The sequence below is a fragment of the Eptesicus fuscus genome, chromosome 19 (genome assembly GCF_027574615.1).
Source record: "Eptesicus fuscus isolate TK198812 chromosome 19, DD_ASM_mEF_20220401, whole genome shotgun sequence".
Taxonomy (NCBI): domain Eukaryota; kingdom Metazoa; phylum Chordata; class Mammalia; order Chiroptera; family Vespertilionidae; genus Eptesicus; species Eptesicus fuscus.
This window is the reverse complement of record NC_072491.1, coordinates 41,052,427-41,077,611: the sequence shown is the minus strand read 5'-3', so window position 1 is coordinate 41,077,611 and position 25,185 is coordinate 41,052,427. Positions and strand designations below refer to the sequence as shown.

At 40.9% G+C, this 25,185-nt stretch overlaps 1 protein-coding gene across 4 annotated transcripts in view; it reads left to right on the top strand.

Moving 5' to 3' along the window:
- The window catches only part of STAU2 (staufen double-stranded RNA binding protein 2), a 236,053-nt gene that overhangs the window by 112,455 nt on the left and 98,413 nt on the right, over window positions 1–25,185 (top strand). For all 4 annotated transcript variants that reach the window (XM_028158725.2, XM_008150332.3, XM_028158728.2 and 1 more), the window contains one exon: window positions 9,955–10,262. In XM_028158725.2, coding sequence (XP_028014526.1) covers window positions 9,955–10,262 — 308 coding nt within the window. The remainder of the gene's footprint in view (window positions 1–9,954; window positions 10,263–25,185) is intronic.

The window sequence follows — 25,185 nt, the reverse complement described above, 5'->3', positions numbered from 1 at the left end:
TACTTACTTGTGGATCGGTCACTTTGCTGATAATTAAGAAAAAATGAATAATGTTTTGAAGGAAATTCTACCAAAATTAAGTATTTTCTTGATTGTTTTATAGATCACGCACCAGAATTATTTTTTAAGAACATTTCATAACATGGAAAATGTCCAAACGATTGTTTCAGATACCAGTTTGATATTTGGGTGGGTCATGTAAAAACACTAACATGGCTGAGCAAGCCTGTAAGATGTTTGTTTTAACAATGAAGCAGCCATCTGTATGACATGATTTTTTCTTAAGACGTAAAAAAATTTAGTAATAGCTCATTTTAAAAAACACTCAACAGGCTTTTGGGGTGATGTTATTCAAGTGTATTGTTTTATTCCAGGCTTTCTGGTTTGTGTTAAGATGATTTATAGACTTTTAGAGCTGCAGGAGATTTTCAAGTTCCTCTTGTCTAATTCGTTTTACAGACGAGGAAAGCGGGTTAAGAGGCTACTGGCCACTGCAACTTGAATTGATAGCGCGATTCCAGTCTAGTACATTTGCCGCTCTGCTATTATGGTGGTCTTTTCTTTGTTACTTTTTGTGCTGAGACAATGTCAGCCTTTTTAAAATTTGCTGTTTTTTTTAATGTAAAATTTTAGAGAACTTTTAGATTTATATCAAATTGAGAGGGAGATTCAGAGATTTCCCATATACCCCCTGTCCCCACACATTCCCCCTTTTTAGTTTAATTTTCAGAAGTTTCCTTCAAATTTTGCATGTTGATTTTTGTCCTCATTTAAATAGTGTCAGCGTATATTTCGCTTAAAAATTGAGCAGAACTAGGGACTCAAGGGCTGTGGCTGGAAGACCAGGTGGATATGAGCTGTGTTGGGAAGGAGAGGGGGCATCCCATGATATACCCTTCTCCATTGCATTTCAACAACAGGGCATTTGGAAGGGGGGTTCCTGAGAGCCAGTCAGCTTAGCAGCTGCATGTCGTGGAGAGGATGGGTGGTCTATTCCTGTGCTGCAGGAGGGTGGCCATGGTGGCCCAGTGGGCACCTTCTTGGGTCGCATGTGCTGTCACCTGATAAAGGGCCTCAAGCTTCCCTGGGGAAGAGAGAGTCGTGGCCACGAGGCCCACACTGCTGTAAGGGCCTCCCTCGCTCTCAGGTGGCCAAAGGTCAAGCACCAGGCCATCCGTGGTCACAGCTGCAGACCTCCAGGAGCAGGCACTGCCATTGCGGCCCTGCTCATCCTCAGGGCCGCCGAGGACTAGTGCCATCATCCTTGCCACCTCTCTGTCTCAGCACTGCCACATTCTAGGGCCTCTGGTCCCCAGGGAGAGGCCCCAGCAGCTTAACAGTGCTTTCATGTAATTGGGTTTTGTTCGCTGTTTGTTAGGAAGGGGAGAGACAGAAACATCGATTACTTCCTGGATTAAACCCCAGGTGTTTGGAGCTGGCCGGATATGACACTTAGTTTTCTACTTGTTCTTTCCGGGGCCATTTAATGTCATGGTTACGTATCCAGGCTCTAGGGACAGACTGCCTGGAATCAAATTCTGGCATTGCTGCTTACTGTCCGTGCGACTTTGGCTCACTTCCGTGACTTCTCTGGGCTTTAGCTTTGCATCTCTCATGTAAAGAAATAAGAACATGCCCATTTTGTATGTTTGTTATGGGGATTAAATGAGATCATGCATGCAAAGTGTAGACTAGTCCCAATGTTGTATGTTCAGTGAAGTCGTGTACCAGGGTGACAACTGATGGGAGTACGAAAGGCAAAATCAGGGCTGAAAAATAGATGATGGGAGAATGGGTTCAGGACATCTTGAGATAAAGGGTGAATGTGATAAATGTTACAAGCCTGAGCCAAGGGAATACCTTTGAAGCCCATGAGCAAACTGAGGTCAAAGCCAGCAGGAATGAAGGCACAGGCTTGTGGTGGTCACACGAGAAGAATTTATCCTGCGTAATAATCAAATACATGGAAATGAATATAACAGTGAAGTAGTATAGCGTTGCAGTAATTATTTAGCATAGTTAAAATCTGTTTTAACAGAAGTAGGGGAAAACAAGGTGGGTTGCACACTGCTCCTAAAAGTATAAGTTGGTATCGTTTTTCAGGGGACCTAATGGCAAAACAAGTTAAAAGTCATTAAATATGCAAGCCCTAGATTACTCTCTGATTCTACTTTTAGTTCTTTACCTTATTGAAAGGCAACCTAAATCTACAACAGGAAGAACCTAAATGAATCAAGACCTAACCTTACGCTCTGTTACTGATATTCAGGTTGAAACTCATTCAGTAGTTGACTGCGGAATCCATGTGTATCTTTACACTCTTTTAATGACTGTTGTGTTAGTTGAGCTCTGTAGAAAGGAATCTTCTTTATTCATGAGGGAATATCAGCTCAGGCTTTACTGTAGGATATGGAGCTGGCGCTCTGCATGAGTTCCTGCACTGTGAGGTAATGCCTCCCTTGAGTGTGGAGAGAGCATGATTGTTGCTTTGTAATATTGCTATTGGCAAGCCCATTACTGCTGTACAATAATACTGCAGTAATGCTGTTAGTTTCTTGATTTCTTCAGCTGAGTATAGAATTTAGAGTCATAACATTTAAGTTATTCTTTCAATAAGATTTACATATTGTGTTTGTGCAGCTAGTAAAAAACAAAAATCAATACCATGGCATTTCACTGACCAAATTGGCAAATATTTTATAGCTTTATTGAGATATAATTGAAATATAATAAATGCACATTTCAGGTAAATTCTGACACTGCCACAGATTAAGGGCTCAGTCCCACAAGACTGCCCAGGTTCGGTATCAGTCATAGGTCTCACATTGCCACCTGTTCTTCTGACCAACCCACTATAAATCCCAGGAATTCTTACAACCCCCCCTCTCCCCCCCAGGTTTGATAATTTACTAGAATGGCTCACAGAACTCAGGAAGATACTTGAATTACTATCAGTTGGTTTATTAGCCTATCTAATAAAAGAGTAATATGCAAATTGACCACACCTCCACCACACCACAAGCCACACCCACCAGCCATTCAGGAGTGAGTATGCAAATTAACCCAACCAAGATGGATGCGGCCATGGAGCTGCAGCAAGCAGGAGGCTTGGTTTTCCCTGGCAATGGAGGAAGCCAAGCTTCCCTGCTGCCCTGGCTGGCCCAGGCCTACACTCAAGGATACAAAGTTTCAATTATAGAATATAAATAAATCCCAACAAAAATGGCTGTGGCCAGGGAGCAAGCAGGAGGCTTGGCTCCACTCAAGGCCACAACGTTTCAATTATAGAAGATAAATAAATCCCAGATACCAGGGCCGCTTCTTGGGTCGTGGGGGGGCGTGGCTGGCCTGCAAATCACCACAGGCCCCTTGCCCAGGCTGCTCCATGCCCCAAGGGAACCCCTACCCTGATCCAGGACACCCTTCAGGGCAAACCAGCTGGCCCCCACCCGTGCACCAGGCATCTATCCTATCTTAACCTTTTGCACTCGGATGTCGAGTGTGACTCGACATACATGGTTAGCATCGGTAGCAGCTCGTATGTCAAATTGTATTGAATGTATCAATAATTTGAAATATAAAAAAATCCAAATAAATAAGTTTGTATGAAAAGAAACTCCAGTTTTTTATTCTACTGCCGCGCTTTGTAAAATCTGGGGTATTTAAAAAATTAAATCCCGAGTAGAATAAAGGAATGGAGAAAAAAGCAAGCAAGTGCTAATAAAAAAGTAATACGCAAATTGACCATCACTCCAACACACAAGATGGCTGCCCCCATGTGGACACAAGATGGCCACGACAAGATGGCCAGAAGGGGAGGGCAGTTGGGAGGGACCAGGTCTGCAAGGGAGGGCAGTTGTGGGCGATCAGGCCAGCAGGGGAGGACAGTTGGGAGGGACCAGGCCAGCAGGGGAGGGCAGTTAGGGGTGACCAGGCCTGCAGGGGAGGGCAGTTAGGGGCAATCAGGCTGGCAGGGGAGCAGTTAGGCATCAATCAGGCTGTCAGGGGAGTGGTTAGGCGGTGATCAGGCTGGCAGGCAGAAGCGGTTAGGGGCAGTCAGGAAGGCAGGCAGGCAAGCAGTTGGGAGCCAGCAGTCCTGGATTGTGAGAGGGATGTCCGACTGCCCATTTAGGCCTGACCCTACCTGGATTGGGCCTAAATGGGCAGTTGGACATCCCTTGAGGGGTCTCAGATTGGAGAGGGTGCAGGCTGGACTGAGGGACACCCTCCTGCCCTGTGCATGAATTTCGTGCACCAGTCCTCAAGTTAAGGATATAAAATGAACAGCCAGATGAAGAGATTCTGCAAAGGGCCAGATCTGGAGAAGTCAGGAGCATAGAAACATCTGTTCCTGTGTTGTTGGGGTACACTGTCCTCCCAGCACGTGGATGTGTTAGAAAGGTAGGAACTTTCCAGACCCCATCATTCAGGGGTGTTTATGGAAGTTTCATTACATAGGCATAACTGATAAATCATTGTCCTTTGGCACTGGCCTCCAGGCCCTATCACCTCCCCAGAGGCCAGGGGTTGGGGCTGAAGGTACCTTTGTTCCTATTTCGATTTGGATATTATTATTAAAAATTTTTTGCTACTTATCTACAGTAACAGAGAACAGTGACAAAAAAAAAAAATCCAATATCGAAAAATTGGGAAAAGGCACTTTCATATGTTAATAGGGAAATATGAAATTGGTACAAATATTTTTGGAGTTGTACCAATTTGGAGTAATTTATTAGTGTCAAAAACCCTAAAATACATATTCTTTGAACTAGCAATTCTGCTTCTAACTTAACAAAATGAATTTTTGTGTGAACAAGGAATTAATTACAAACTGTTCATCACTGTTTATAATTGCAAAAAAACAGACAAATGAGATGTCCAACAAAATGGAATTATTTAAGAAAACAATTCATATAACGAAATATTTTACTTTAAAAATTAGTACTAGCAGTATATTGTTTTGTAAATAACAGGATCATATGGTACTTCTATGTTTTAACTTGTTTTTTCAATTTAACAAAAATGCATAAAAAATACAGCATATCTCAGAACAAAATATTAAAAGTTATTTCCTCAGGCTAGGGAAATTTCTTTTATTTTTTTCTAGTGCATATGTTTCCTTTAAAACTTTTTTATTGAACTTTATTCCTGATTATAAAACTAACAAGGCATAATCTAAATCCATAAAATAGGATTGATATATTAGTTTAAGGCATATAAATGAAAGAAACAACATCTCATATATTTTAATGTCATCAAGATAAAGCCCCATGGAGCTTGGCCCCTGCCTCCCCCCATTCCCAGCTCCCTCTTCATGCTCTACTGGTAAGGAACTGCCTGAGGTTTCCTGGGATACACACTCTGCCATCCCTGCCGTTGCCGGATGAAGTGAAGGCCTCATCCCAACACGGCCTTCAGCTTCCTGAGAAGGATGGAGCACCTTATTGGCACCTGGAGAAAGGGATTGGTTGTGTTTTTATAGGCCAATAACAAACTACGAGAAAGGGAATTTAAGAAAAAAATTCTATTTACAATTGCATCAATAGGAATAAAACACCTTAGAATAAATTTAACTGAGGATGTAAAGAAACCCGTACTTGAAAACCATAATACATTGAAAAGAGAAATTGAAGAAGATACAAATAAATGGAAGCATATACTGTGCTCATTAATAGGAAGAATTAGCATTGTTAAAATGTCTATACTACCCAAAGCAAGCTACATATTTAATGTAATCCCTATCAAAATTCCAATGGCATTTTTCACAGAACTAGAACAAATAATCCTAAAATTTATATGGAACTACAGAAACCCCTGAATATCAAAAGCAATCTTGAGAAAGAAGAAAAAAAATTGGAAATATCATGTTACTGATATCAGACTATACTATAAGGCTATACTAATCAAAGCAGTATGGTACTGGCATAAGAAGAGACATATACATCAATGGAACTGAATAAACAACCCAGAAGTAAACCAGTGATTATATGGTGTGTAATTTATGACAAAGGAGGCAAGAATATACAATAGGGTAAAGATAGTCTCTTCAGTAAATGGTGCTGGGTAAACTGGGCAGATACATGTAAAAGAATGAAAGTGAATCACTTTCTTATACCATATACAAGAATAAACTCAAAATGGATTAAAGATGTAAATATAAGACCCAAAGCCATAAAACTCCTAGAAGAAAACATAGGCAGTAAACTCTTTGACATCACTCCTAGTAATATTTTTTGGATTTGTCTCATTGGGCAAAGGAAATAAAAGAAAAAAATAAACAAATGGCACTACATCGAACTATAGAGTTTTTGCAAAGCGAAACTATCAACAAAACAAAAAGACAACCTAGTGAATGGGAGAGGATGTTTGCCAGTGATACATCTGATGAGGGGTTGGTGTCCAAAATATATAAGGAATTCCTACAACTTAACACAGAAAAACCAAACAACCCAATTAAAAAAGGCAGAGGACGTGACTAGACATTTCTCCAAAGAGGACATAGAGATGCCAACGGACATATCAAACATCACTAATCATCAGGGAAATGCAAATTAAACCACAATGAGCTACTACCTCACAGCTGTCAGCATTGCTATCATCAGTAAATTGGCAAACAAGTGCTAATGAGGCTGTGGAAAAAAGGGAACCCTTGTGCACTGTTGATGGGGTTGTAAATTGATGCATCCAGTATGGAAAACAGTATGGAGTTCTTCAAATAATTAAAGATAGACCCAACAGTTCCACTTCTGGGTATTTATTTGAAGAAACCCAAAATACTAATTTGAAAAGACATGCATCCTTATATTCATTGCAGCATTATTTACAACTGGAGGCCCAGTGCACGAAATTTGTGCACAGGTTGGGAGGGTGGAGTGGGTGGGTGGTGGTAGTGTCCCTCAGCCCAGCCTGCATCCTCTTGCAATCTGGGACCTCTCGGGGGATGGGATGTTGGGCCTAAACAGGCAGTCAGACATCTCTCTCGCCATCCAGGATGCTACATGCACCAGTGACCATACTTTTCATACAGGTGAAAGGCATCTTGCTGTTGTATGGGCAGCTACATTTTTTGCCCCGATTATGAAAAGTAGTACATAACATGATCCTTCTGAGGCAGTAGTGCCATTTTCCCCATCTTATGGGTGGAAAAACTGAAGCAGAGAGAAGTTAAGTAATTGGCTTTGTCACACAGGTATAAATGTCAGAATAAAGGCTGACCACAAAATGTGCCAGCCAGAGTCCATGCATGTAATCCCTGCATCATCCTGTTTTTTCAATGTTAAAGTAGCCTTGCCAGGTTTTAATTTTTAAATCTATGAGACTATTCCCAATATATAGGGTGGGGTCCCTAGGCCTGGCCGGTAATCAGTGGGGTGACCAGTGGGCGGGGTGATCGGAGGGTCCCTGCTGGCACCTGTCTTGGCTGGTGGCCTGGCGCCGCCCGCTGGCTGGCCCTGCCCCCTGATTGCCTCCCTCTCAAGCGTCTGCCCCTTGGTGGTCAGTGTGCGTCATAGCAACTGGTCATTCTGATTTGCATATTAGGGTTTTATTATATAGGATAGCCAAGATATGGAAACAACCTAAGTGTCCATCAGTAGACAATTGGATAAAAAAGATATGGCACATATATATACAATGGAATATTTCTTGGTCATAAAAAAGAATGAAATCTTACCTTTTGAGATAGCATGGATGGACCTAGAGGGTATTATGTTAATTTAAATAAGACAGGGAAAGACAAATACCATATGATTTCACTTTGTGGAATCTAAAAAATAAACCAGAAATAAATGCATAGATACAGAGAACAGAGAACATTTTGATGGTTGCCAAAGGGGAGGTGGATTGGGGGATGGGTGAAAAAGGGGAAGGAATTAAGATATACAAATTACCAGGTATAAAAATAGTCACAGGGACATAAACTCCATCATGGGGAATATAGTCAATAATATTGTAATAACTATGTATGGTGTCAGATGGGTACTAGACTTATCGGGGTGATTGCTTTGTAAGTTATATAATGTCTTATCACTGTTTTGTACACCTAAAACTATAGTTGTATGACAACTATAATTATGATAAATAAAAAATTATTGGGAAAAAATCAATATTGAAGTCTTGAATCAGAAGGTTAATAGCGGGAGAGGGAAGGGCAAGCATGAGGGAATCAAGCGGTATCTCTCAGAGAACACATTCTCCAAAAATGGTGATTTATCCATAATTTTGAAAGATAATGTGATTTGCGAGTTGTTATCTGACCCAGAGACATTAGAACAAGTCGTGTGAAATGTGGTTTGAAACATCTCCGAGACAAATGGTAGTCAAAGGAAAGTGCTTTTTTTTTTATGCATCTACAACCCCACCACCTGATAGCATAGGCCATACTCCCTCCTTTGTCTATCACAGCCTATCCATGACCTGGCTTGAACTATGATGAGCTTAAGGATGAAGGGGCAAATTCTAGAATGGATGTGGTAACTGCTTGTTTGTGGGTAAATCAAAGATGGTTGCCAGGAGTCTAGGTTGGGCAACTGAGCAGATAGATGGTGGTATCATGATGAGATAACCAAGATAGGAGACAGATCTTCCCCCCCATTGGGGGAAGAAGATCCTGTCTCTTTTTGACATGTTCATGAGCTAGAGTTGTCTGTGAAGAGGAGAGCACCAGTAGGCCGTTGGATATCGGAGATGGTACCTCAGCTTTGGAGTGACCCAGTCTTCATTTTACCTGCTGTATCTCAGTTGCTATGTAGATTAGGGTGTTTGTGTCTCTTTTATGAGCTCATAAAATATTAAATTGCAGGGCGGAGACACTGCATATTCCTAATCTGATCTCCCATCCATTGCATGTCCACACATCATTTATCCTTGTTCTGCCACAGCTTCCCTTCCATATACACATTTCACTGAAATCATTTTGTTGGATCTTTTATTTATTTACTAGAGGCCCAGTGCACAAAATTTGTGCATGTTTGGGGGGGTCCTCAGACTGGCCTGCACCCTCTCCAATCTTTGACCCCCTTGGGGGATGTCAGACTGCCAGTTTTGGCCCGATCCCTGCAGACCAGGTGGAGGGACCCCACCGGTGCACGAATCTGTGCACCGGGCCAGTTTTGGCCTGATCCCTGCAGGCCAGCCTGAGGGACCCCACTAGTGCATGAATCTGAGATTCATCAGTCTGTTGCATGTTTCCATGCCTGTGCGTTGAGCGTCTGCTCCCTGGTGGTCAGTGCGCATCATAGCTACCGGTCAAATGGTCGAATGGTTGAATGATTGCTTAGGCTTTTATATGTATAGATTATTATTGTTTATTGATTTCAGAGAGGAAGGGAGAGGGAGAGAGAGATAGAAACATCAATGATGAGAGAGAATTATTGATCGGCTGCCTCGTGCACACCCCCTACTGGGGATCGAGCCTGCAACCTAGGCATGTACCCTTGACTGAAATCAAACCCGGGACCTTTCAGTCTGTAGGCCAGTGCTCTATCCACTGAACCAAACCAGCCAGGGCTAGATCTTTTTCTTAAATAAAATATATATATTTTTTTATTCATTTTTAGAGGAGGGAAAGGAAAAGAGAGAGAAACATCGGTGTGAGATGTTTCCTCCTGCATGCCCCCTACTGGGAATTGAGCACACAGCCTGGGCATGTGCCTTGACTAGGAATTGAACCAGCAACCTTTTAGTGCATGGACCGACGCTCAACCAACTGAGCCACGCTGGCCAGGGCTGTTGGATCTTTTTAAACTAATGATTTTAGGAATATTGAAACATACATTATTTACCTCTAAATGGAGACTGCACTTGCCTCTGCAAATATGAGGAAGATGCTTGATGGACAGTGTTTCTTATTTCATCACCACACCAATGGAAATCATTGAGTTAATAATGCTGTAACATGTTTCTATTTCCATTATTTGTAAGTGTAATAACAATGTTCATTCATTTTATTTATAGCTCCAAAAGGAATTCTTCATTTGTCTCCTGATGTTTATCAAGAGATGGAAGCCAGCCGCCACAAAGTAATCTCTGGCAATACCCTAGGCTATTTGTCACCCAAAGATATGAACCAACCCTCCAGCTCTTTCTTCAGTATATCTCCCACCTCGAATAGTTCAGCCACAATTGCCAGGGAACTCCTTATGAATGGAACATCTCCTACGGCGGAAGCCATAGGGTTAAAAGGAAGTTCTCCTACTCCCCCTTGTTCTGCAGTACAACCTTCAAAACAGCTGGAATATTTAGCAAGGATTCAAGGCTTCCAGGTATGAATTAAAAGCAAAAACAAAACCAAGAAAACAAAACAACTCATTAGCTCCAAATCCTCCATCTCTGTCCATCAGAAAGCTCATCTTGTGCCTGCTAGTGTGACCCATATGCCACTCACATTGTGAAGTACTAGGCACACAAACGGCGGAGAAAGGAGGGCCATGTGCACGTGCCTCATTGTCTTTTATTTTCATTCTCCCTCGTGATTCTTTTGCTGCCTGGCTCTCCTCCATTTTTCTTCTTCCTCTTCCTTCTTTTATTTTTTTTTTTAAACTCCCCCCATCCCCCACCCCCAATGGTCTATTCTGTATTTTGGTGGGTCTTGATTGGGTGGGTACAGCTAGCTCCACTCTGTCTTCCACAAACAACATTTCTGCCTTCATATATTTGGCAGTAGTATTGAGCTCTAAGTTCTCCCTCCTTTTACATAAGGTTGAGTTCTTCTAATGATGCGTCTACGCTCATTGAAGTTTTGAATTCTATTGCCAGTAATAATGCAGATATATCATTATAAGATACAGCATCCTAGAGGTCTGTTATCTAAGGGATTCATGAAACATGGTATTAGAACAATAATGAAATGCTTTCTAGTTGTTTGGGGCATAACACCACATATTTGTTTTACTGGATCATGTTTTGAACCGTGTGGGGGTGGCACCTACCTCAGATGGTACCAACAATCCGGTGTCACTGGGCGGTCTGAAACCAGCTCTAGTCAACGTAACTGGTTGTCTATTTGAATTTGGGGATAGAAGCATTTCTTTCCTGTTTATTTTTTGTTCTCCTTTGAAAAAACCACCCAACAATCCTTTATGGATAGAATTTTTGAAAGAATGGTTAACGCTAGGAAGAGGAAATACCTGTGTTCTGATTTCTTAGTTGCTTGAACATCATGTGCTGACCTGTAACCGCTAACATGACCGCTAACGTGACCGCTGAACTGCAGAGAGCTTGTGCGTGGGCGTCTGGCTCCTGCAGCTTCCCCTGTTTCCACCTCTTTTCCATCTTAGTCTTCTTCCTTATGACCAAAAACTGTCATTTTCCTTAGAAACACTCTAGGAGATCTGTATTATGTAGAATGATCATGTATTTCTACAAATTTTACAAGTTTAGATACAAAATAAGAAAGAAGAACATGTGTTTTTGGTGTGGGGAGGGATTTTTGCATGTTTTCTTTTTTTTCCCCACCGGAAATGGATTCATTCAAATTGATTGCCAGGTAGTCATTAGACTATTAATATGAAATTACAGAAACTGTTACCAATTATTGGTTCTTCATCTGAAATTTTAAGCGCTTAAAGTTAAAATTTTAGAACTTGGTTTTGTTAGTTATAAGGATGACAATAAATCACTGTTCAAAATAAAAAGACCTTGATTCATACCACATACTGGAAAACAGCGAAGTAATTTTTAGTTTTGTGTATAATCTTCGTAGAATGAACTAGACATAGACTGCCATGAAAAGAAAGTCACTGCTTATTTACAAATCTGGTCATTTAGAAACGTCTCCAAGTAATGCTGCATTTTTTTTTTTTTTTTAGAAATGAAGCAAAAATTGCATTCAAGCTCTGAATTGATTTTTTGCTTAGAGATGTGGTAGATGTAATTTTGCTGCTTCAATTTTTTATTTGTATTTATTTGTTAATTCTTGGCAATGAAAACAGTAATAATTTGAATATATCTTTACCTTAGACTGTAGTCTGTTTTCCCCATTATTGGACTGACTGCTCAGACCTTTTATTAAAGCTTATAGCAGAGATAATATTCATTATTTATGGACAAGCTAAACATTTCCAAATTTGTGTACTATGACTTTAACACACTAATGAGTATAAACAGGCTTCTTTGGTCGAATGAGCTGGGTGTTGATATGAAATATTGTCTCTCTGGTGCATCGCAACCTGCCGCTGAGCCGTGGACAGGATTGTGGGAAATGGCTTAGTGTCCTGAGAGGTGTATCCACATCTTCATGTCACAGTAGAAGGTTCTTTGTGGTGAAGAGTTTTAAAGCCTATTTCTTTATAGGTAACTTGCTCAGGTCTGTTTACCTGGTGGAAAAACAGGTAGATTGCTCCTGTTTCTTAAATGTTTGAATTGGGTTGTAGTTTAGAAATTATAGGGCCGGGGTGTTATGCTATTCTGTTATTTTTATTTCTGGAACTTAAAAACAATAAATCCTTTTACTGTGTTTCTAGGTTAGTATTTTTTATTTTGTTATTGTATGCTGACTAGATAATTATTGCTTATTGGATATTGTATAAATCCTTCCTTGGCCTTCTTTGCCTATTGAAATCTGATGTGACAGTTAATATTGTATTACAAAGTAAAATTATATTAGTGTACTGAAAACTAAGTTGCTTTAACTTTTAATTTTTTTCATTATCCAGCCTTTAATTAAAACTTATAAATTACTGAAAGTTCATTTGCTCACCAGAATGTAGGTATTAAGCTCATATTCTTTTGCTTAAGTCTATTAAGTAATTTAAATTATTATGCAATTAAAGTTATTATTAATAAAGCTGACTTCACAGAGCAGAATGTGACTGAACACTTGTACATTCTTGGTAATGCTTTTATTCTTGCTTGGGCTCACCTAAAGTTTTTAATCACATTTTAGAAGCAAGCTTTTGGATCTGTGTCATAAATGAGCATTTGTTTCTTTGCAGTTTCATTGAGTGCATTTTAATTATCCTCTTTTAAAACTTGAGTATTTTATTATTTTTTAGCAAAAAGCTTTATGTCATTAGTTCTGTGAACCTCAGACTTTATGCTTCAGTCAGTGTGCTTCTATAACTTTCATGCATTTCATAAAAGCTCGCTTAAAATTATAGTCCTAGTGTTTTAGGGCCTTTTGTTGTGTAATTTGATACTCTTTCATTATAATGCCAAAATATTTCAAAATCATGGGTTTTTTAAAGAAAATTATTATGGGAAAGACATTCTTGAAATGCTGTACATTTGAGCTGAATATTTGAAGACTTTTTTGTTACGTTTTAATTTATACTATCCTAAGTTTTTTGATTCTCCATACTAATTATATTAGAAATATCTTTGTATAATTAAATATAAGCAGTTGTGTTTTTTTTTTGTTTAAATGAGTCATTAGAAACAGATTAGGTTGAAAATGAATTCCATTTGCTCCTCGGTATCCGCAGAAGATTGGTTCCAGGCCCCCCGCAGTATCCAAACGTGCGCGGATGCTCAAGTCTCTTATGCAAAATGGCACAGTATTTGCCTGTAACCTACACACATCCTCCCGTAGACTTTAAACCAGGCATCCTCAAACTACGGCCCGCGGGCCACATGCGGGTGTTTTTGCCGTTTTGTTTTTTTACTTCAAAATAAGATATGTGCAGTGTGCATAGGAATTTGTTCATAGTTTTTTTTTTAAACTATAGTCCGGCCCTCCAACGGTCTGAGGGACAGTGAACTGGCCCCCTGTTTAAAAAGTTTGAGGACCCCTGCTTTAAACCATCTCTAGACTACTTATAATACCTAATGCAATGTAAATGCTACATACATAGTTGTTACATGGTATTGTTTAGGGAATAATGACAAGAAAACAGCCTGTACATGTTCAGTACAGATGCGCCATCACAGACCTGACTACCTAGCTCACGTCGGCAACAACATAACCCTTTTTCTGAATATTTATGACCAGCAGTTGGTTGAATCCGCAGACGTGGAACCGCGGATATGGAGAGCTGGCTGTACTTTAATAAGTTATTCTTTCTAGGTGGGTTTAATTTCAATTGGCTGTTCTGTGCCCCTCCTAGTTTCCCTCATCCTTTGAGCAGTGTTGTTATTGAACCCTGCAGAGTAGAGTGGGGTTAACTAGATTTGTTTTTCTCACATAAAGAATATAAAGAAGTTGGTGTCTCAGTTAAGCCATAGTTAGTTTATTTTACATATTTAAGGAGTATTTTATAGAGAGGCTTTCCATTACGGTGAGTTTCAGATGCTTTGAGACATCTACTTGAAAACTCTCTTTTCAAACAATACGTTTCAGCTGACCTGTCTCCCTTTTTTGAAGTTTAATGTGATTGCAGCAGGCTTCTTTCATAGCGGGCTCTAAACCCCGTAGTAGCTGTGCTTCCACCAAAACCAGAGGAGTTACACTAGGTCAACTCATGGTGCTAAAACTTCCAGCTCTAAAGAGAAAAACATTACACTTGAAGATGGAAGTCCTGATACACGTAAAAATATACTGGAAAGAGTGGAGCAGGCCTGAGCAAACAGTCCGTTCTCACCCATAAACTACTCAGGACTAACTCCACCCAAATCAGTGCAGAACGTCATGGTGGAGCTCAGAAGGACAAAGACCCTCCCCTGAGCCTTGGCCCCAGCACATACATAGTGAGACACATGAGACATTTCAAAGAAAAAGTCATAGGCAAACCCAGAGAGCCGTCCCTGCCGCAGTGACTGTGGCTGGGAAATGGCCGTCCTTGCCACCCCCCCCCCCCCCGGGCCCCTCTCCCGCCTCCCCCCCCCCCCGCCCCGTCCCCCCCCGTAGACGTGTCGGCAGCCTTTTCAGTTTGCATCAGAAGAGAGTCCATCCCAACACGAGGATTCTGGTTGGAGTTATTTGAAAATCAAGTTTTTGAAGAAAAAATAAATTACGTTTCGTCTCAAGGTGAACTGCATTTGCTTTTGCTAGGAAAGGCTGGCAGCGAGGTGACTTTCTCAGCGACGAGGGATTCATGGTGCCATCGGGCAGGTGTTGACATGCCTGCGCTCATTTTAGGTCGTGTTGAGGTGATGTTTGCCTCTTTCCAGCATTTGGCTATGTCTCACTTTTTTTTTTTTTTTTTTCATGAATAACCTGGCTTAAATTTCATGATTGTTCTCTTCTCACCCAGGACAGCTCCTGAGAAAGAGAACCGTATGCGGAATACGTGGGATTTGTGCACATGGAAACGAACTGCTCTGGCATTCCAGGGCACGCTTCACTTAGGAGCTGATGGGGACACGAGGGAACGGAACTGACATTCGTGGACTGACTTATGATCTAGCAGAGAGTGAAGTAGGCATTAAGTAGGCATTACATACATTACTTTGTGAGCAAGCAGAAGTGCCTGGTACGTTTTTGCTAACAAATCCTTATTTTATTTTTAAAAATACGTTTTTATTGTTTTCAAAGAGAGGGGAGGGAGAGAGAGAGAAACATTGGTGAGAAAGAAACATCAACATCAATCAGCTGCCTCCTGCACGCCCCCTGCTGGAGCCAAACCTGCAACCCAGGCTTGTGCCCTGACCAGGAATTGAACAGGCAACTTCCTGGTGCACGGGACGGTGCTCAACCAACTGACCCACACTGGCAGGGCAGCAGATCCTTGTTTTAAATCGAACTGCGGCACAGTGGCTGCACAGTGTTTGAAGACTGATCCTTGTAGGTAGGGCTAGTGTGTGGTGGTGGACAATGGTTTTCTTAAATTTCATTAATACATTTATTTCTGCCCCCAACTATATACACAACTGAGTCTGAGTCATTTAAAAATTCTGGCTCTTTTTAATCTTCTGGGAACTTTGGATTTTATTCTAAGATAAAATTTTATTATGTAAACACACACCTGAGGGACAACCCAAGCAAAACATCCTATTAGTAATCTGTTTACTCATTTTCCTACATGAAATGATTCATTTTAAACCTTGACTTGAGTTTAGGTTCTGGGAAGTTCCACCATCTTAACAGAGTCACACCAAAAAGCAGATTTAGCTTTCAGAGATAAGGGACAGTTGGAAACGTTTGAAATGTGTTTACCTGGAGTACAGTCCTCTTTTAAATAAAAAGTATGTGTCAGTACAGAATCAAGTCCTGAAAGGGAACATTTGAGAAAACGAGGACTACTGTTGGAAAATGATACAAAGTTCGCAGCTTGAAAAGCTCTTACTAAGAGAAAAGGATAATCTTCAGTAATTTCAGTGTCTCTGAAATTAATCTGGCTCTAGGACATCATCCCATTGAATAGGGGAGCTGATCCAGCTGACGAACAGGAAATGGGCCATGTGTTCATTCACTCTGGAAAAGTACTTTGTACCTGCACCTGCTGGTAGCATGCCAAGCACTGGGCCAGGGGGCACAGGAGGAGTTATGGTCAAGTTGGACACGGGTAGAAATGCCGAAGATTGCCCACTACCACAAATTAGCCCTGTCTCCAGGATAAAAAGAATGGAAAATTCCTAGCATGCTGCATGAAATAATGTCTGTAATGCCTGCCCCCTACAGTAAGTGTCATAGTCAGTGTAACCTGACAGGTGTTCACTTGAGGTATGGCTACATATGTTAATCATAAATGGGAACGAATAGCTCTGACTGAAGGAATTAGGGAAGAATCCATGACAGAGGAGACATTTGAATTAAGTAGTAAAGAGCACACAGAATTTTAAGGTGGATAAGAAGAAAAAGAATTGCAGGCAGAAACAGCTAAGTACCGAAGACAAAGGGCATGGCGTTTTTGAAAATGGTTGGAGGTCAAAGTGGAAGTGGCTGGCAGGAGGCTGAAAACGTGTGTGTTGCTGGTAGTTTGAAGTTTGGCTGTTAGGCAGAGACCACCGACTTACTTTTTTAAAAAATTTTATTGACTTTTTTACAGAGAGGAAGGAAGAGGGGTAGAGAGTTAGAAACATCGATGAGAGAGAAACATCGATCAGCTGCCTCCTGCACACCCCCTACTGGGGATGTGCCCGCAACCAAGGTACATGCCCTTGACCGGAATCAAACCCGGGACCCCCTAGTCCGCAGACTGACGCTCTATCCACTGAGCCAAACTGGCCAGGGCATATTTTTGAAAGGGTAGTGGCGTGGTTTTTGTATTTCAGAAAAATAATTCTGTAGGCATTGAGAAGGATGAACTAGACAAAAAAGAGACTGGTGGTGGAGAGACTAATTAGAGTGGTTTTGCACAAATCTAGGAGAGAAATAACAAAAGATCAAATTAGGGCAGAGCCAGAGGGCGTAGAGGAAGGAGCTGAAAGTACAGTCGTCTAAGAGAGAGCATTTAATTAACATTACATGATGTCTGTTGCTGACTTCTGTGAAGCTGCTTTGACTGGCCTGGTCAGGGTGGACACTGGATTTAATGTATTGAGTCAATGGGGACTGTGTGAGGATAAATAGAGTATTCTGTTAGGAATTTGAGAGGGTAAATGTGTTTGTGAGAAAAAAAAGAACTTGAAAAGAAGGTAATGTGAATGATATGTTTGAGACAAGGTTTTGTTTTTAGTATTTTGTTTATTCATTTATGAGATGAATAAACTTAGAGGAAGTTACTAAGTTCCACTTCAGACACGTGGAATTTGAGTTGCCTTAGGGACTTTCAAATGGAGATGTCCAGTGGGCAGTTGTAATTGGTCCAGAGATCAGCAGTAGAGTGTAGGACACAGTCATTGGTATATGGATGTAATTGAAACCATAGATAGAAAACTGACCAGGAAAACTGGGCAGAGGCCTAGGAGAGATTAGTGAGTATTCATCCCGATGAGTACTAACATGTAAGGGATTCATTCATTCATTCATTCATTCACTCACTCATTCAGGCAAAATGCATTGAGCACCTGCCATGGGCCAGGTACATTTGTTGGCACTGAGGATGCAGCATAAATTCAGTCAAGGTTCTCATGGAGCTAACATTAGAGTGGGATGTGTTGTAGGGGGAACAGGCGGAAGGGCAGATAGTCACATGAGCACATAAGATAAATTCAACTGGTGTTGATATCCGAAGGTAACAGCTGCTTGGAAATTGTGAGATGAGTTAAGTTGTTTTTAAAAAATATATATTTTATTGATTTTTTTTACAGAGAGGAAGGGAGAGGGATAGAGAATTAGAAACATTGATGAGAGAGAAACATTGATCAGCTGCCTCCTGCACACCCCCTACTGGAGATGTGCCCGCAACCAAGGTACATGCCCTTGACCGGGATCGAACCTGAGACCCTTCAGTCCATAGGCCGATGCTCTATCCACTGAGAAAAACCTGCCAGGGCATGAGTTAAGTTTATTTATGAGATGTATAAGTAATGACTTAGTGTCTTTAACTGTTGTGTCAAAGATAACTACACTTTTTCCCTATTTATCTTTAAATTTATCTTTATTGTTCAAAGCATTACAGATGTCCCCCTTTCCCCCCATTGACCCGCTCCCCTACAACTCCCCTCACGTTCAGGCCTTCACCACACTATTGTCTGTGTCCATGGGTTATGCATATATGCATATAAGTTCTTTGGTTAATGGTTATCTCTCCCTCTGTGCCCCCTGCCCCCACCTTCCCTCTGGAATTTGTCAGTCTGTTCCATGCTTCTATGTCTCTGGATCTATTTTGTTCATCAGTTTATTTTGTTCATTAGATTCCACATATGGGTGAGATCATTTGATATCTATCTTTCTCTGACTGGCTTATTTCGCTTAGCATAATGCTCTCCAGGTCCCTCCAAGCTGTCTCAAAGGGTAAGAGATCCTTCTTTTTTACTGCTGCATAGTATTCCATGGTGTAAATGTACCACAGCTTTTTAATCCACTCATCTGCTGATGGGAACTTGGGCTGTTTCCAGATCTTAGCTATTGTAAATAGTGCTGCTGTGAACATAGGGGTGCATACATTCTTCCTGATTGGTATTTCGGGATTCTCAGGATATATTCCTAGGAGTGGGATCACTGGGTCAAATGGCAGTTCCTTTTTAATGTTTTTAGGAAACTCCGTACTGTTTTCCACAGTGGCTGCACAGTCTACATTCCCACGAGTAGTGCACTAGGGTTCCTGATTCTCCACATCCTTGCCAGCTCTTGTCATTTGTTGATTTGTTGATGGTAGCCATTCTGACAGGTAACTACACTTTTCAATGTTTTAATTAACCTTATTGAGGTATCATTTACATATAATAAAACACACCCATTTTAATTGTACACTTGGGTGAGTTTTGAAAAATGTAGACCAACATGTAACTACCACCACAATCAAGATGGGGATATTGCCATTACTGTGACCAATTTCCTGGTCCTCTCCGCAGCCTGTTCCCTCACCTCCCCATGGCTCGGGCAACCAGGATATCCTTTTGTCACTAAAGATTAGTTTTACCTTTTCAGGAATTTCATAAAAATGGAACCATATGGCATGCACAGTTTTGCGTCTGATTTCTTTGACTCAATATAATGTTTTAAGATTTGTTTATGTTGTATATATCACAAGTTTGTTCCTTTTTATTGCTAAGTACTAGTTAATTACATGGATATATACCACAATGATCAGGTTATCTATTGATGGACATTGAGTTGTTTTCAGTTTGGGGCTATTATGAATAAAGCTTTTTATGAATATTCATGTACAAGATTTTGTGCAGACATGTTTCTAATTCTCTTGGGAAAATATATTAGAGTGGAATTGCTGGGTCACATGGTAAGTGTACATAGAAATTTATAAGGAACTATCAGATTTTTTTTCAATGTGTTGTATCATTACATTCCTGCCAGCAATGTATGAGGGCTGCACACAGTGATCAGTCTTATTTTATGAATGGTACAGTAGTATCTCATTTATATTTTAATTTGTATTTCACTGGTGACCAACAATATGAGCTGCTTTTTAAATCCTATCTAATAATAGACAAATACGCAAATTGACCATACCTCCGACATACCCACAAGCCACGCCCACAAGCCACACCTACCGTCCAATCAGAGCGAGTATGCAAATTAACCCAAACCAAGATGGCTACAGCCACAGAGAGCAAGGTTTCCTAGGTAACAGAGGAAGCCAAGCTTTCCGCCTGCCCTGGCCAGGCCTAAGCCTCCATTCAAGCTACAAAGTTTCAATTATAGAAGGTAAACAAATTCAAACAAATGGCGGCAGAATGGAGCTTGAGAGAGCAGGCCAGGGTTGCCGCCAGCAACAGGGGAAGCAAAGCTTTCCGTACACCCTGGCCGGGCCCACCCGCTTAAGGCAACAAAGTTTCAATTATAACCCCAACACAAATGGCTGCAGGCCTCAGAGGGAGCCCCAGGCTTGGCTCCGCTCCAGGCTACAAAGTTTCAATTGTAGAAGGAAAATAAATTCCAGATACCAGGGCCTCTGTTTGGGTTGCCAGGGGGCGTGGCTGGCCTGCAAACCACTACAGGCCCCTCGCTCAGGCCGCCCCATGCCCCAAGGGAACCCCCACCCTGATCCGGGACACCCTTCAGGGCAAACCAGCTGGCCCCCACCCCTGTACCAGGCCTCTATCCTATCTAATAAAAGAGTAATATGCAGATTGATCATCACTGCAACACACAATATAGCTGCCCCCCTGTGGTCAAACATCCTGCCCCTATGTGGACACAAGATGGCCACCACAAGATGGCCAGCAGGAGAGGGCAGTTGGGAGGCACCCGGCCTGCAAGGGAGGGCAGTTGAGAGGGACCAAGCCTGCAAGGGAGGGCAGTTGGAGATGATCAGCCCTGCAGGAGAGGGCAGTTAGGGGTGACCAGGCCGACAGAGGAGGGAAGTTGGGGGCAAACAGGCTGGCAGCAGAGTGGTTAGGGGGTGATCAGGCTGGAAGGCAGAAGCAGTTAGGGGCAATCAGGAAGGCAGGTAGGCAAGCAGTTGGGAGCCAGCAGTCCTGGATTGTGAGAGGGATGTCCGACTGCCCGTTTAGGCCCGATCCCTGGGATCGGGCAGTCGGACATCCCTCGAGGGGTCCCAGATTGGAGAGGGTACAGGCTGGGCTGAGGGACAACCCCCCTCCGTGCACGAATTTTGTGCACTGGGCCTCTAGTATATATATATTTTTATTGATTTCAGAGAGGAAGAGAGAGGGTGAGAGAGATAGAAGCATCAATGATGAGAGAGAATCACTGATTGGCTGCCTTCTGCGTGCCCCCTATGGGGATTGAGCCCACAACCTGGGCATGTGTCCTTGACCGGAATCGAACTCGGGACCCTTCAGTCCGCAGGCTGAGACTCTATCCGCTGAGCCAAACCAGCTAGGGCAATATGAGCTTCTTTACATTGTGTTTATTGGCCAAATTATATATCTTTGTGAAATGTCCACATTTTTTGCCCAGTTTTTAATTGGAGCATTTTCTTTTTATGGAGTTATAACAGTTTTTAAAAAATATATTCTGGATACAATTTTTGTGTTACAATATTTCACTGCCTGTGACTTTTTTTTTCATTTCTGAATGGCATCTTTTGAAAAGTTGAAAAGAAGTTTTCAATGTTGATGAAGTTCAATTTTCCATATAGTTTGTGCCTTTTTGATCTTATCTAAGAAATCTTTGACTACAGGGTTGCAAAGATTTTCTCTTACTTTTTTCCTAGACATTTTATGGGTTTGCTTCTATGTTTTTGTTTTTAATATATATTTTTATTCCAGAGATGAAGGGGGAGAAAGAGAGAGAGAGAGAGAGAGAGAGAGAGAGAGAGAGAGAGAGGGAGAGGGAGAGAGAGAAACATCAATATCAATGATGAAAGAGAGTCATTGATCGGCTGCTTCCTGCATACTCCCTACTGGGGACTGAGCCCACAACCCAGGCATGTGCCTTGACCAGAATCGAACCCGGTACCCTTCAGTCCACATGCCAGTGCTCTATCCACTGAGCCAAACTATCTAGGGCAGGAGTCTGTTTCTGTTGACTGCCTTATGTCACCCTTTCCTGGTGGTTGTTTTGTTTTTTGCATATCTGTAACTTTCGTTTGAAAAATGGACATTGTGGATAATATGTTAGAGCAACTCTATCATTTTTTCTTTTGCAGATCGTTGTTTTTGTTTTTGGTCCAGTACTCAGTTAAGCAGTCTGGACTGAAAGTATAAGCTTTGCCTCTCCCAGAACGACATTCCTCCGCTGATACTCCACTTAGTTCTCTCAGCTTCCAGCTGTGGCCTTTTCTCTTGCAGTGTCTTCTCAGTGTCTTCATAATTATTTGGGCTGAGTTTATCCTCATATTTTGGAGCCCATCCTCTTTGCATTTTTTAGCTTTCAGCATTTCTCCCCTCCCCTTAAATTTTCAGCTTATCAACCAGCCCATGTCTACGGATACTTTAGTCTAGTGAAGCGTTTAGCTTTCTAGTACTCAAGCTGTATATACTTTACAGACCGCACTCTATTAAAAACATAGCAGTGGTGATGGAAGGAGACTTGACTTGAACACACACAATATAATATACAGGTGAGGTATTATAACATTCAACATCTGAAACCTATATGATTTTATTAACCTATATGTCACCCCAGTAAATTCAATAAGAAAGTAAAAGAAGAACAACCCCAAACTTTCAGATCTTAATGGATTTCTTACTTCTCTCTGCCCACTTTTATTTCCGGCCTTCTGTGATCTTTCCTGGACATGCAGAGTCTATACTCAGGCAGGAATTTGGGTGCAGTTTATATGCAGATTGAGAGTTGTACCACTCATGCAGCCACCTTACTTCTGGGATTTGTTCCCTCAATGTCCAGCTCGTCTGCCACCCCGAAGTGCTTTCCTCTGCCACCTCCAGCTGGTTAGACTGCAGTTTTCCACCAATAGAACTGTAGAAAGCGAGAATACCTCAGGCAAAAAAAAAAAAAAAAAAAAAAAACCACACAGTCACAATTTTTATTTTTTTATAGTTTTGGTCCTTTAAGGGAAAACTGTGCCCTGGTGTCTGCCTACACTTGGTCACATTCCAGTGTCTTCAGATATTTTTCTTTTCATCTTGTCTACATTTTATATTGTTATCTGCAAGAGTCTTTGTCCAGTGAATTTATTGCCTGAAGCTGGAATTCTACCACTTGTGTTTGAAAATCACTGAATTGACCAAGTCACTCATTCATTAGTTACTGGTAATCGTGACATCTGTCATAAAAAGTAATTCAAAGTATTGGAAAAGCCATAAGGATACTAGTTGTTGGATTTAGGGCCCACTCTAAACCTAGGATTATCTTATCCTGAGATCCTTAACTTAATCCCATCTGCAAAGACCGTATTTCCAAAAAAGATCACATTCAAAGCTGCTGGGTTAGGACCTGGACATATATTTTGGGTGCCACTACTGAACTCACTGTATACTTTCAGATTTCTTAAATTGGTATATTTATTGCTTTCATCAAATTTGGAGGATTTTTGGCCATATTTCCTTCAAATATATTTTTGCCCACTTTTCTATCTCCTCTCCTTTTGGGCCTTCATTTACATGCATTTTTAAATATTGTCCCACAGATTCCTCAGGCTTTATCTATTTTTAAATAAAAAATTTTCCCTGAACCTCAGATTATACTATTTCTATTGACCTGTAAGTTCACTCTCTCCTGTATCTCCTTTATCCAGTGATTTTTTTTTGTGGGTTTTTTTTTTTTTTTGGATATTTTCATTTTCAGAATTTTCATATGGTTCTTCTTAAAAATTCTGTTTCTCTGGTGATTTTCTCTATTCGTTCATTCCTTATAGACATATTTTTCTTTATATCCTTGTGAGTAAGTATAATAGGTGCTTTTCTGCTTATTTCAGCATTGGATGTGGCCTCTATAGATTGCCTTTTCACTTGAGAATGAGTCACTTTTTCCTGTTTATTTTAGGTCAAGTCATTTTGGATTGCATTCTGACTATTATGAATGATACATTATAGAGACTGGATTCTGTTACATTTCTCTGCATAGTTTTGAATTTTGTTTTTAGAGGCAGTTAACCTGTCTGGATTCAAATTCCAAACTGTTAATCTCATCTTGAACTTTCTTTTCTCTTGGCTTCTGGAACAGTAGTCTCTCTTGGTTGCGCATATACTTCTCTGTCGAATGCTGCAAAGAAGAACTTGGCATTGAGGTGGTTATTGCTTCCTGTTTAGAGTAGTTTCAGTGGAAACATTGTGTAATGATAGGGGAGAAAGTTGAGGGTAGAGATAGTAATATTTTCCTAGATTAAAAATAGAAATAGCTGTGCCCAGCCGGCGTGGCTCAATGGTTGAGTGTCGACCTATGAACCAGGAGGTCACAGGTTTGATTCCCGGTCAGAGCACATGCCCAGGTACTGGGCTCGGTCCCCAGAGTCGGGCATGCAGGAGGCAGCCGATCAATGATTCTCTCTCATCATTGATGTTTCTCTCTCTCCCTCTCTCTTCCTCTCTAAAATCAATAAAAATATATTTTAAACAAATAGAAATAGCTGAAAATCTGATAGGTGGTGTTACTACCTAATTGGATCTGCAGTTTAAGCAGCAACTTACCTCACAGCTTTTGCAAATCAAGTAACATTTATTGATGTTATTTAGTCCCTATTGCATAGACCTATATTGTTATTTTTCTCTCTCTAAAACTCTAACGTATAGAGGAACCTTTAACTCCTCTTTTTCATGATTGTTTGGATATTGTGATTTTCCAGGCTTTTATGCCAGGAAATTGTTTTCCTGCATCCTCTTTCCTTCCTATATCAGAGGTAGAAAGTACTCACATTGTCCAGTAACTTAATTTTTCTAATTAAGAGAAAATTTAGCCTCCACTGATTCTCTTCTCTTGGTTTTGAAAGATTCTTTTAGTATAAAATTCTGACGTGCATAGAAAAACTTAAATTTATCTGTTATTTATTCTAATAGGCTCTCAGCTTCTTTCAAGTCTCATTTATTCTGAAGCACTTAAGAAAGGTTTTCTTTCTTATAAATCACCTTTAAAGTGTGTTGGTTTTTTTTACACTTAGAGAAAAGGAGAAAAATAGTATAGACTTTACTGTTAACAATTATATAATTATAGTATAATTGTCAGTACCAGGACATTAATGATGATACAATAATTAATCTACAGATCTTATTCAAATTTTGCCAGTTTTTCTACTCATGTTCTTTTTCAGGTCTCAGACCCAGTCTAGGATCCTACGTTGCATTTAATTGCGATGTCGCTTAAGTGTCTTCGAATCAAGTAGCAGCTCTTTAGCCTTTTATGATCTTGACACTTTTGCATAATATTGAATTTTGTAGAATGTT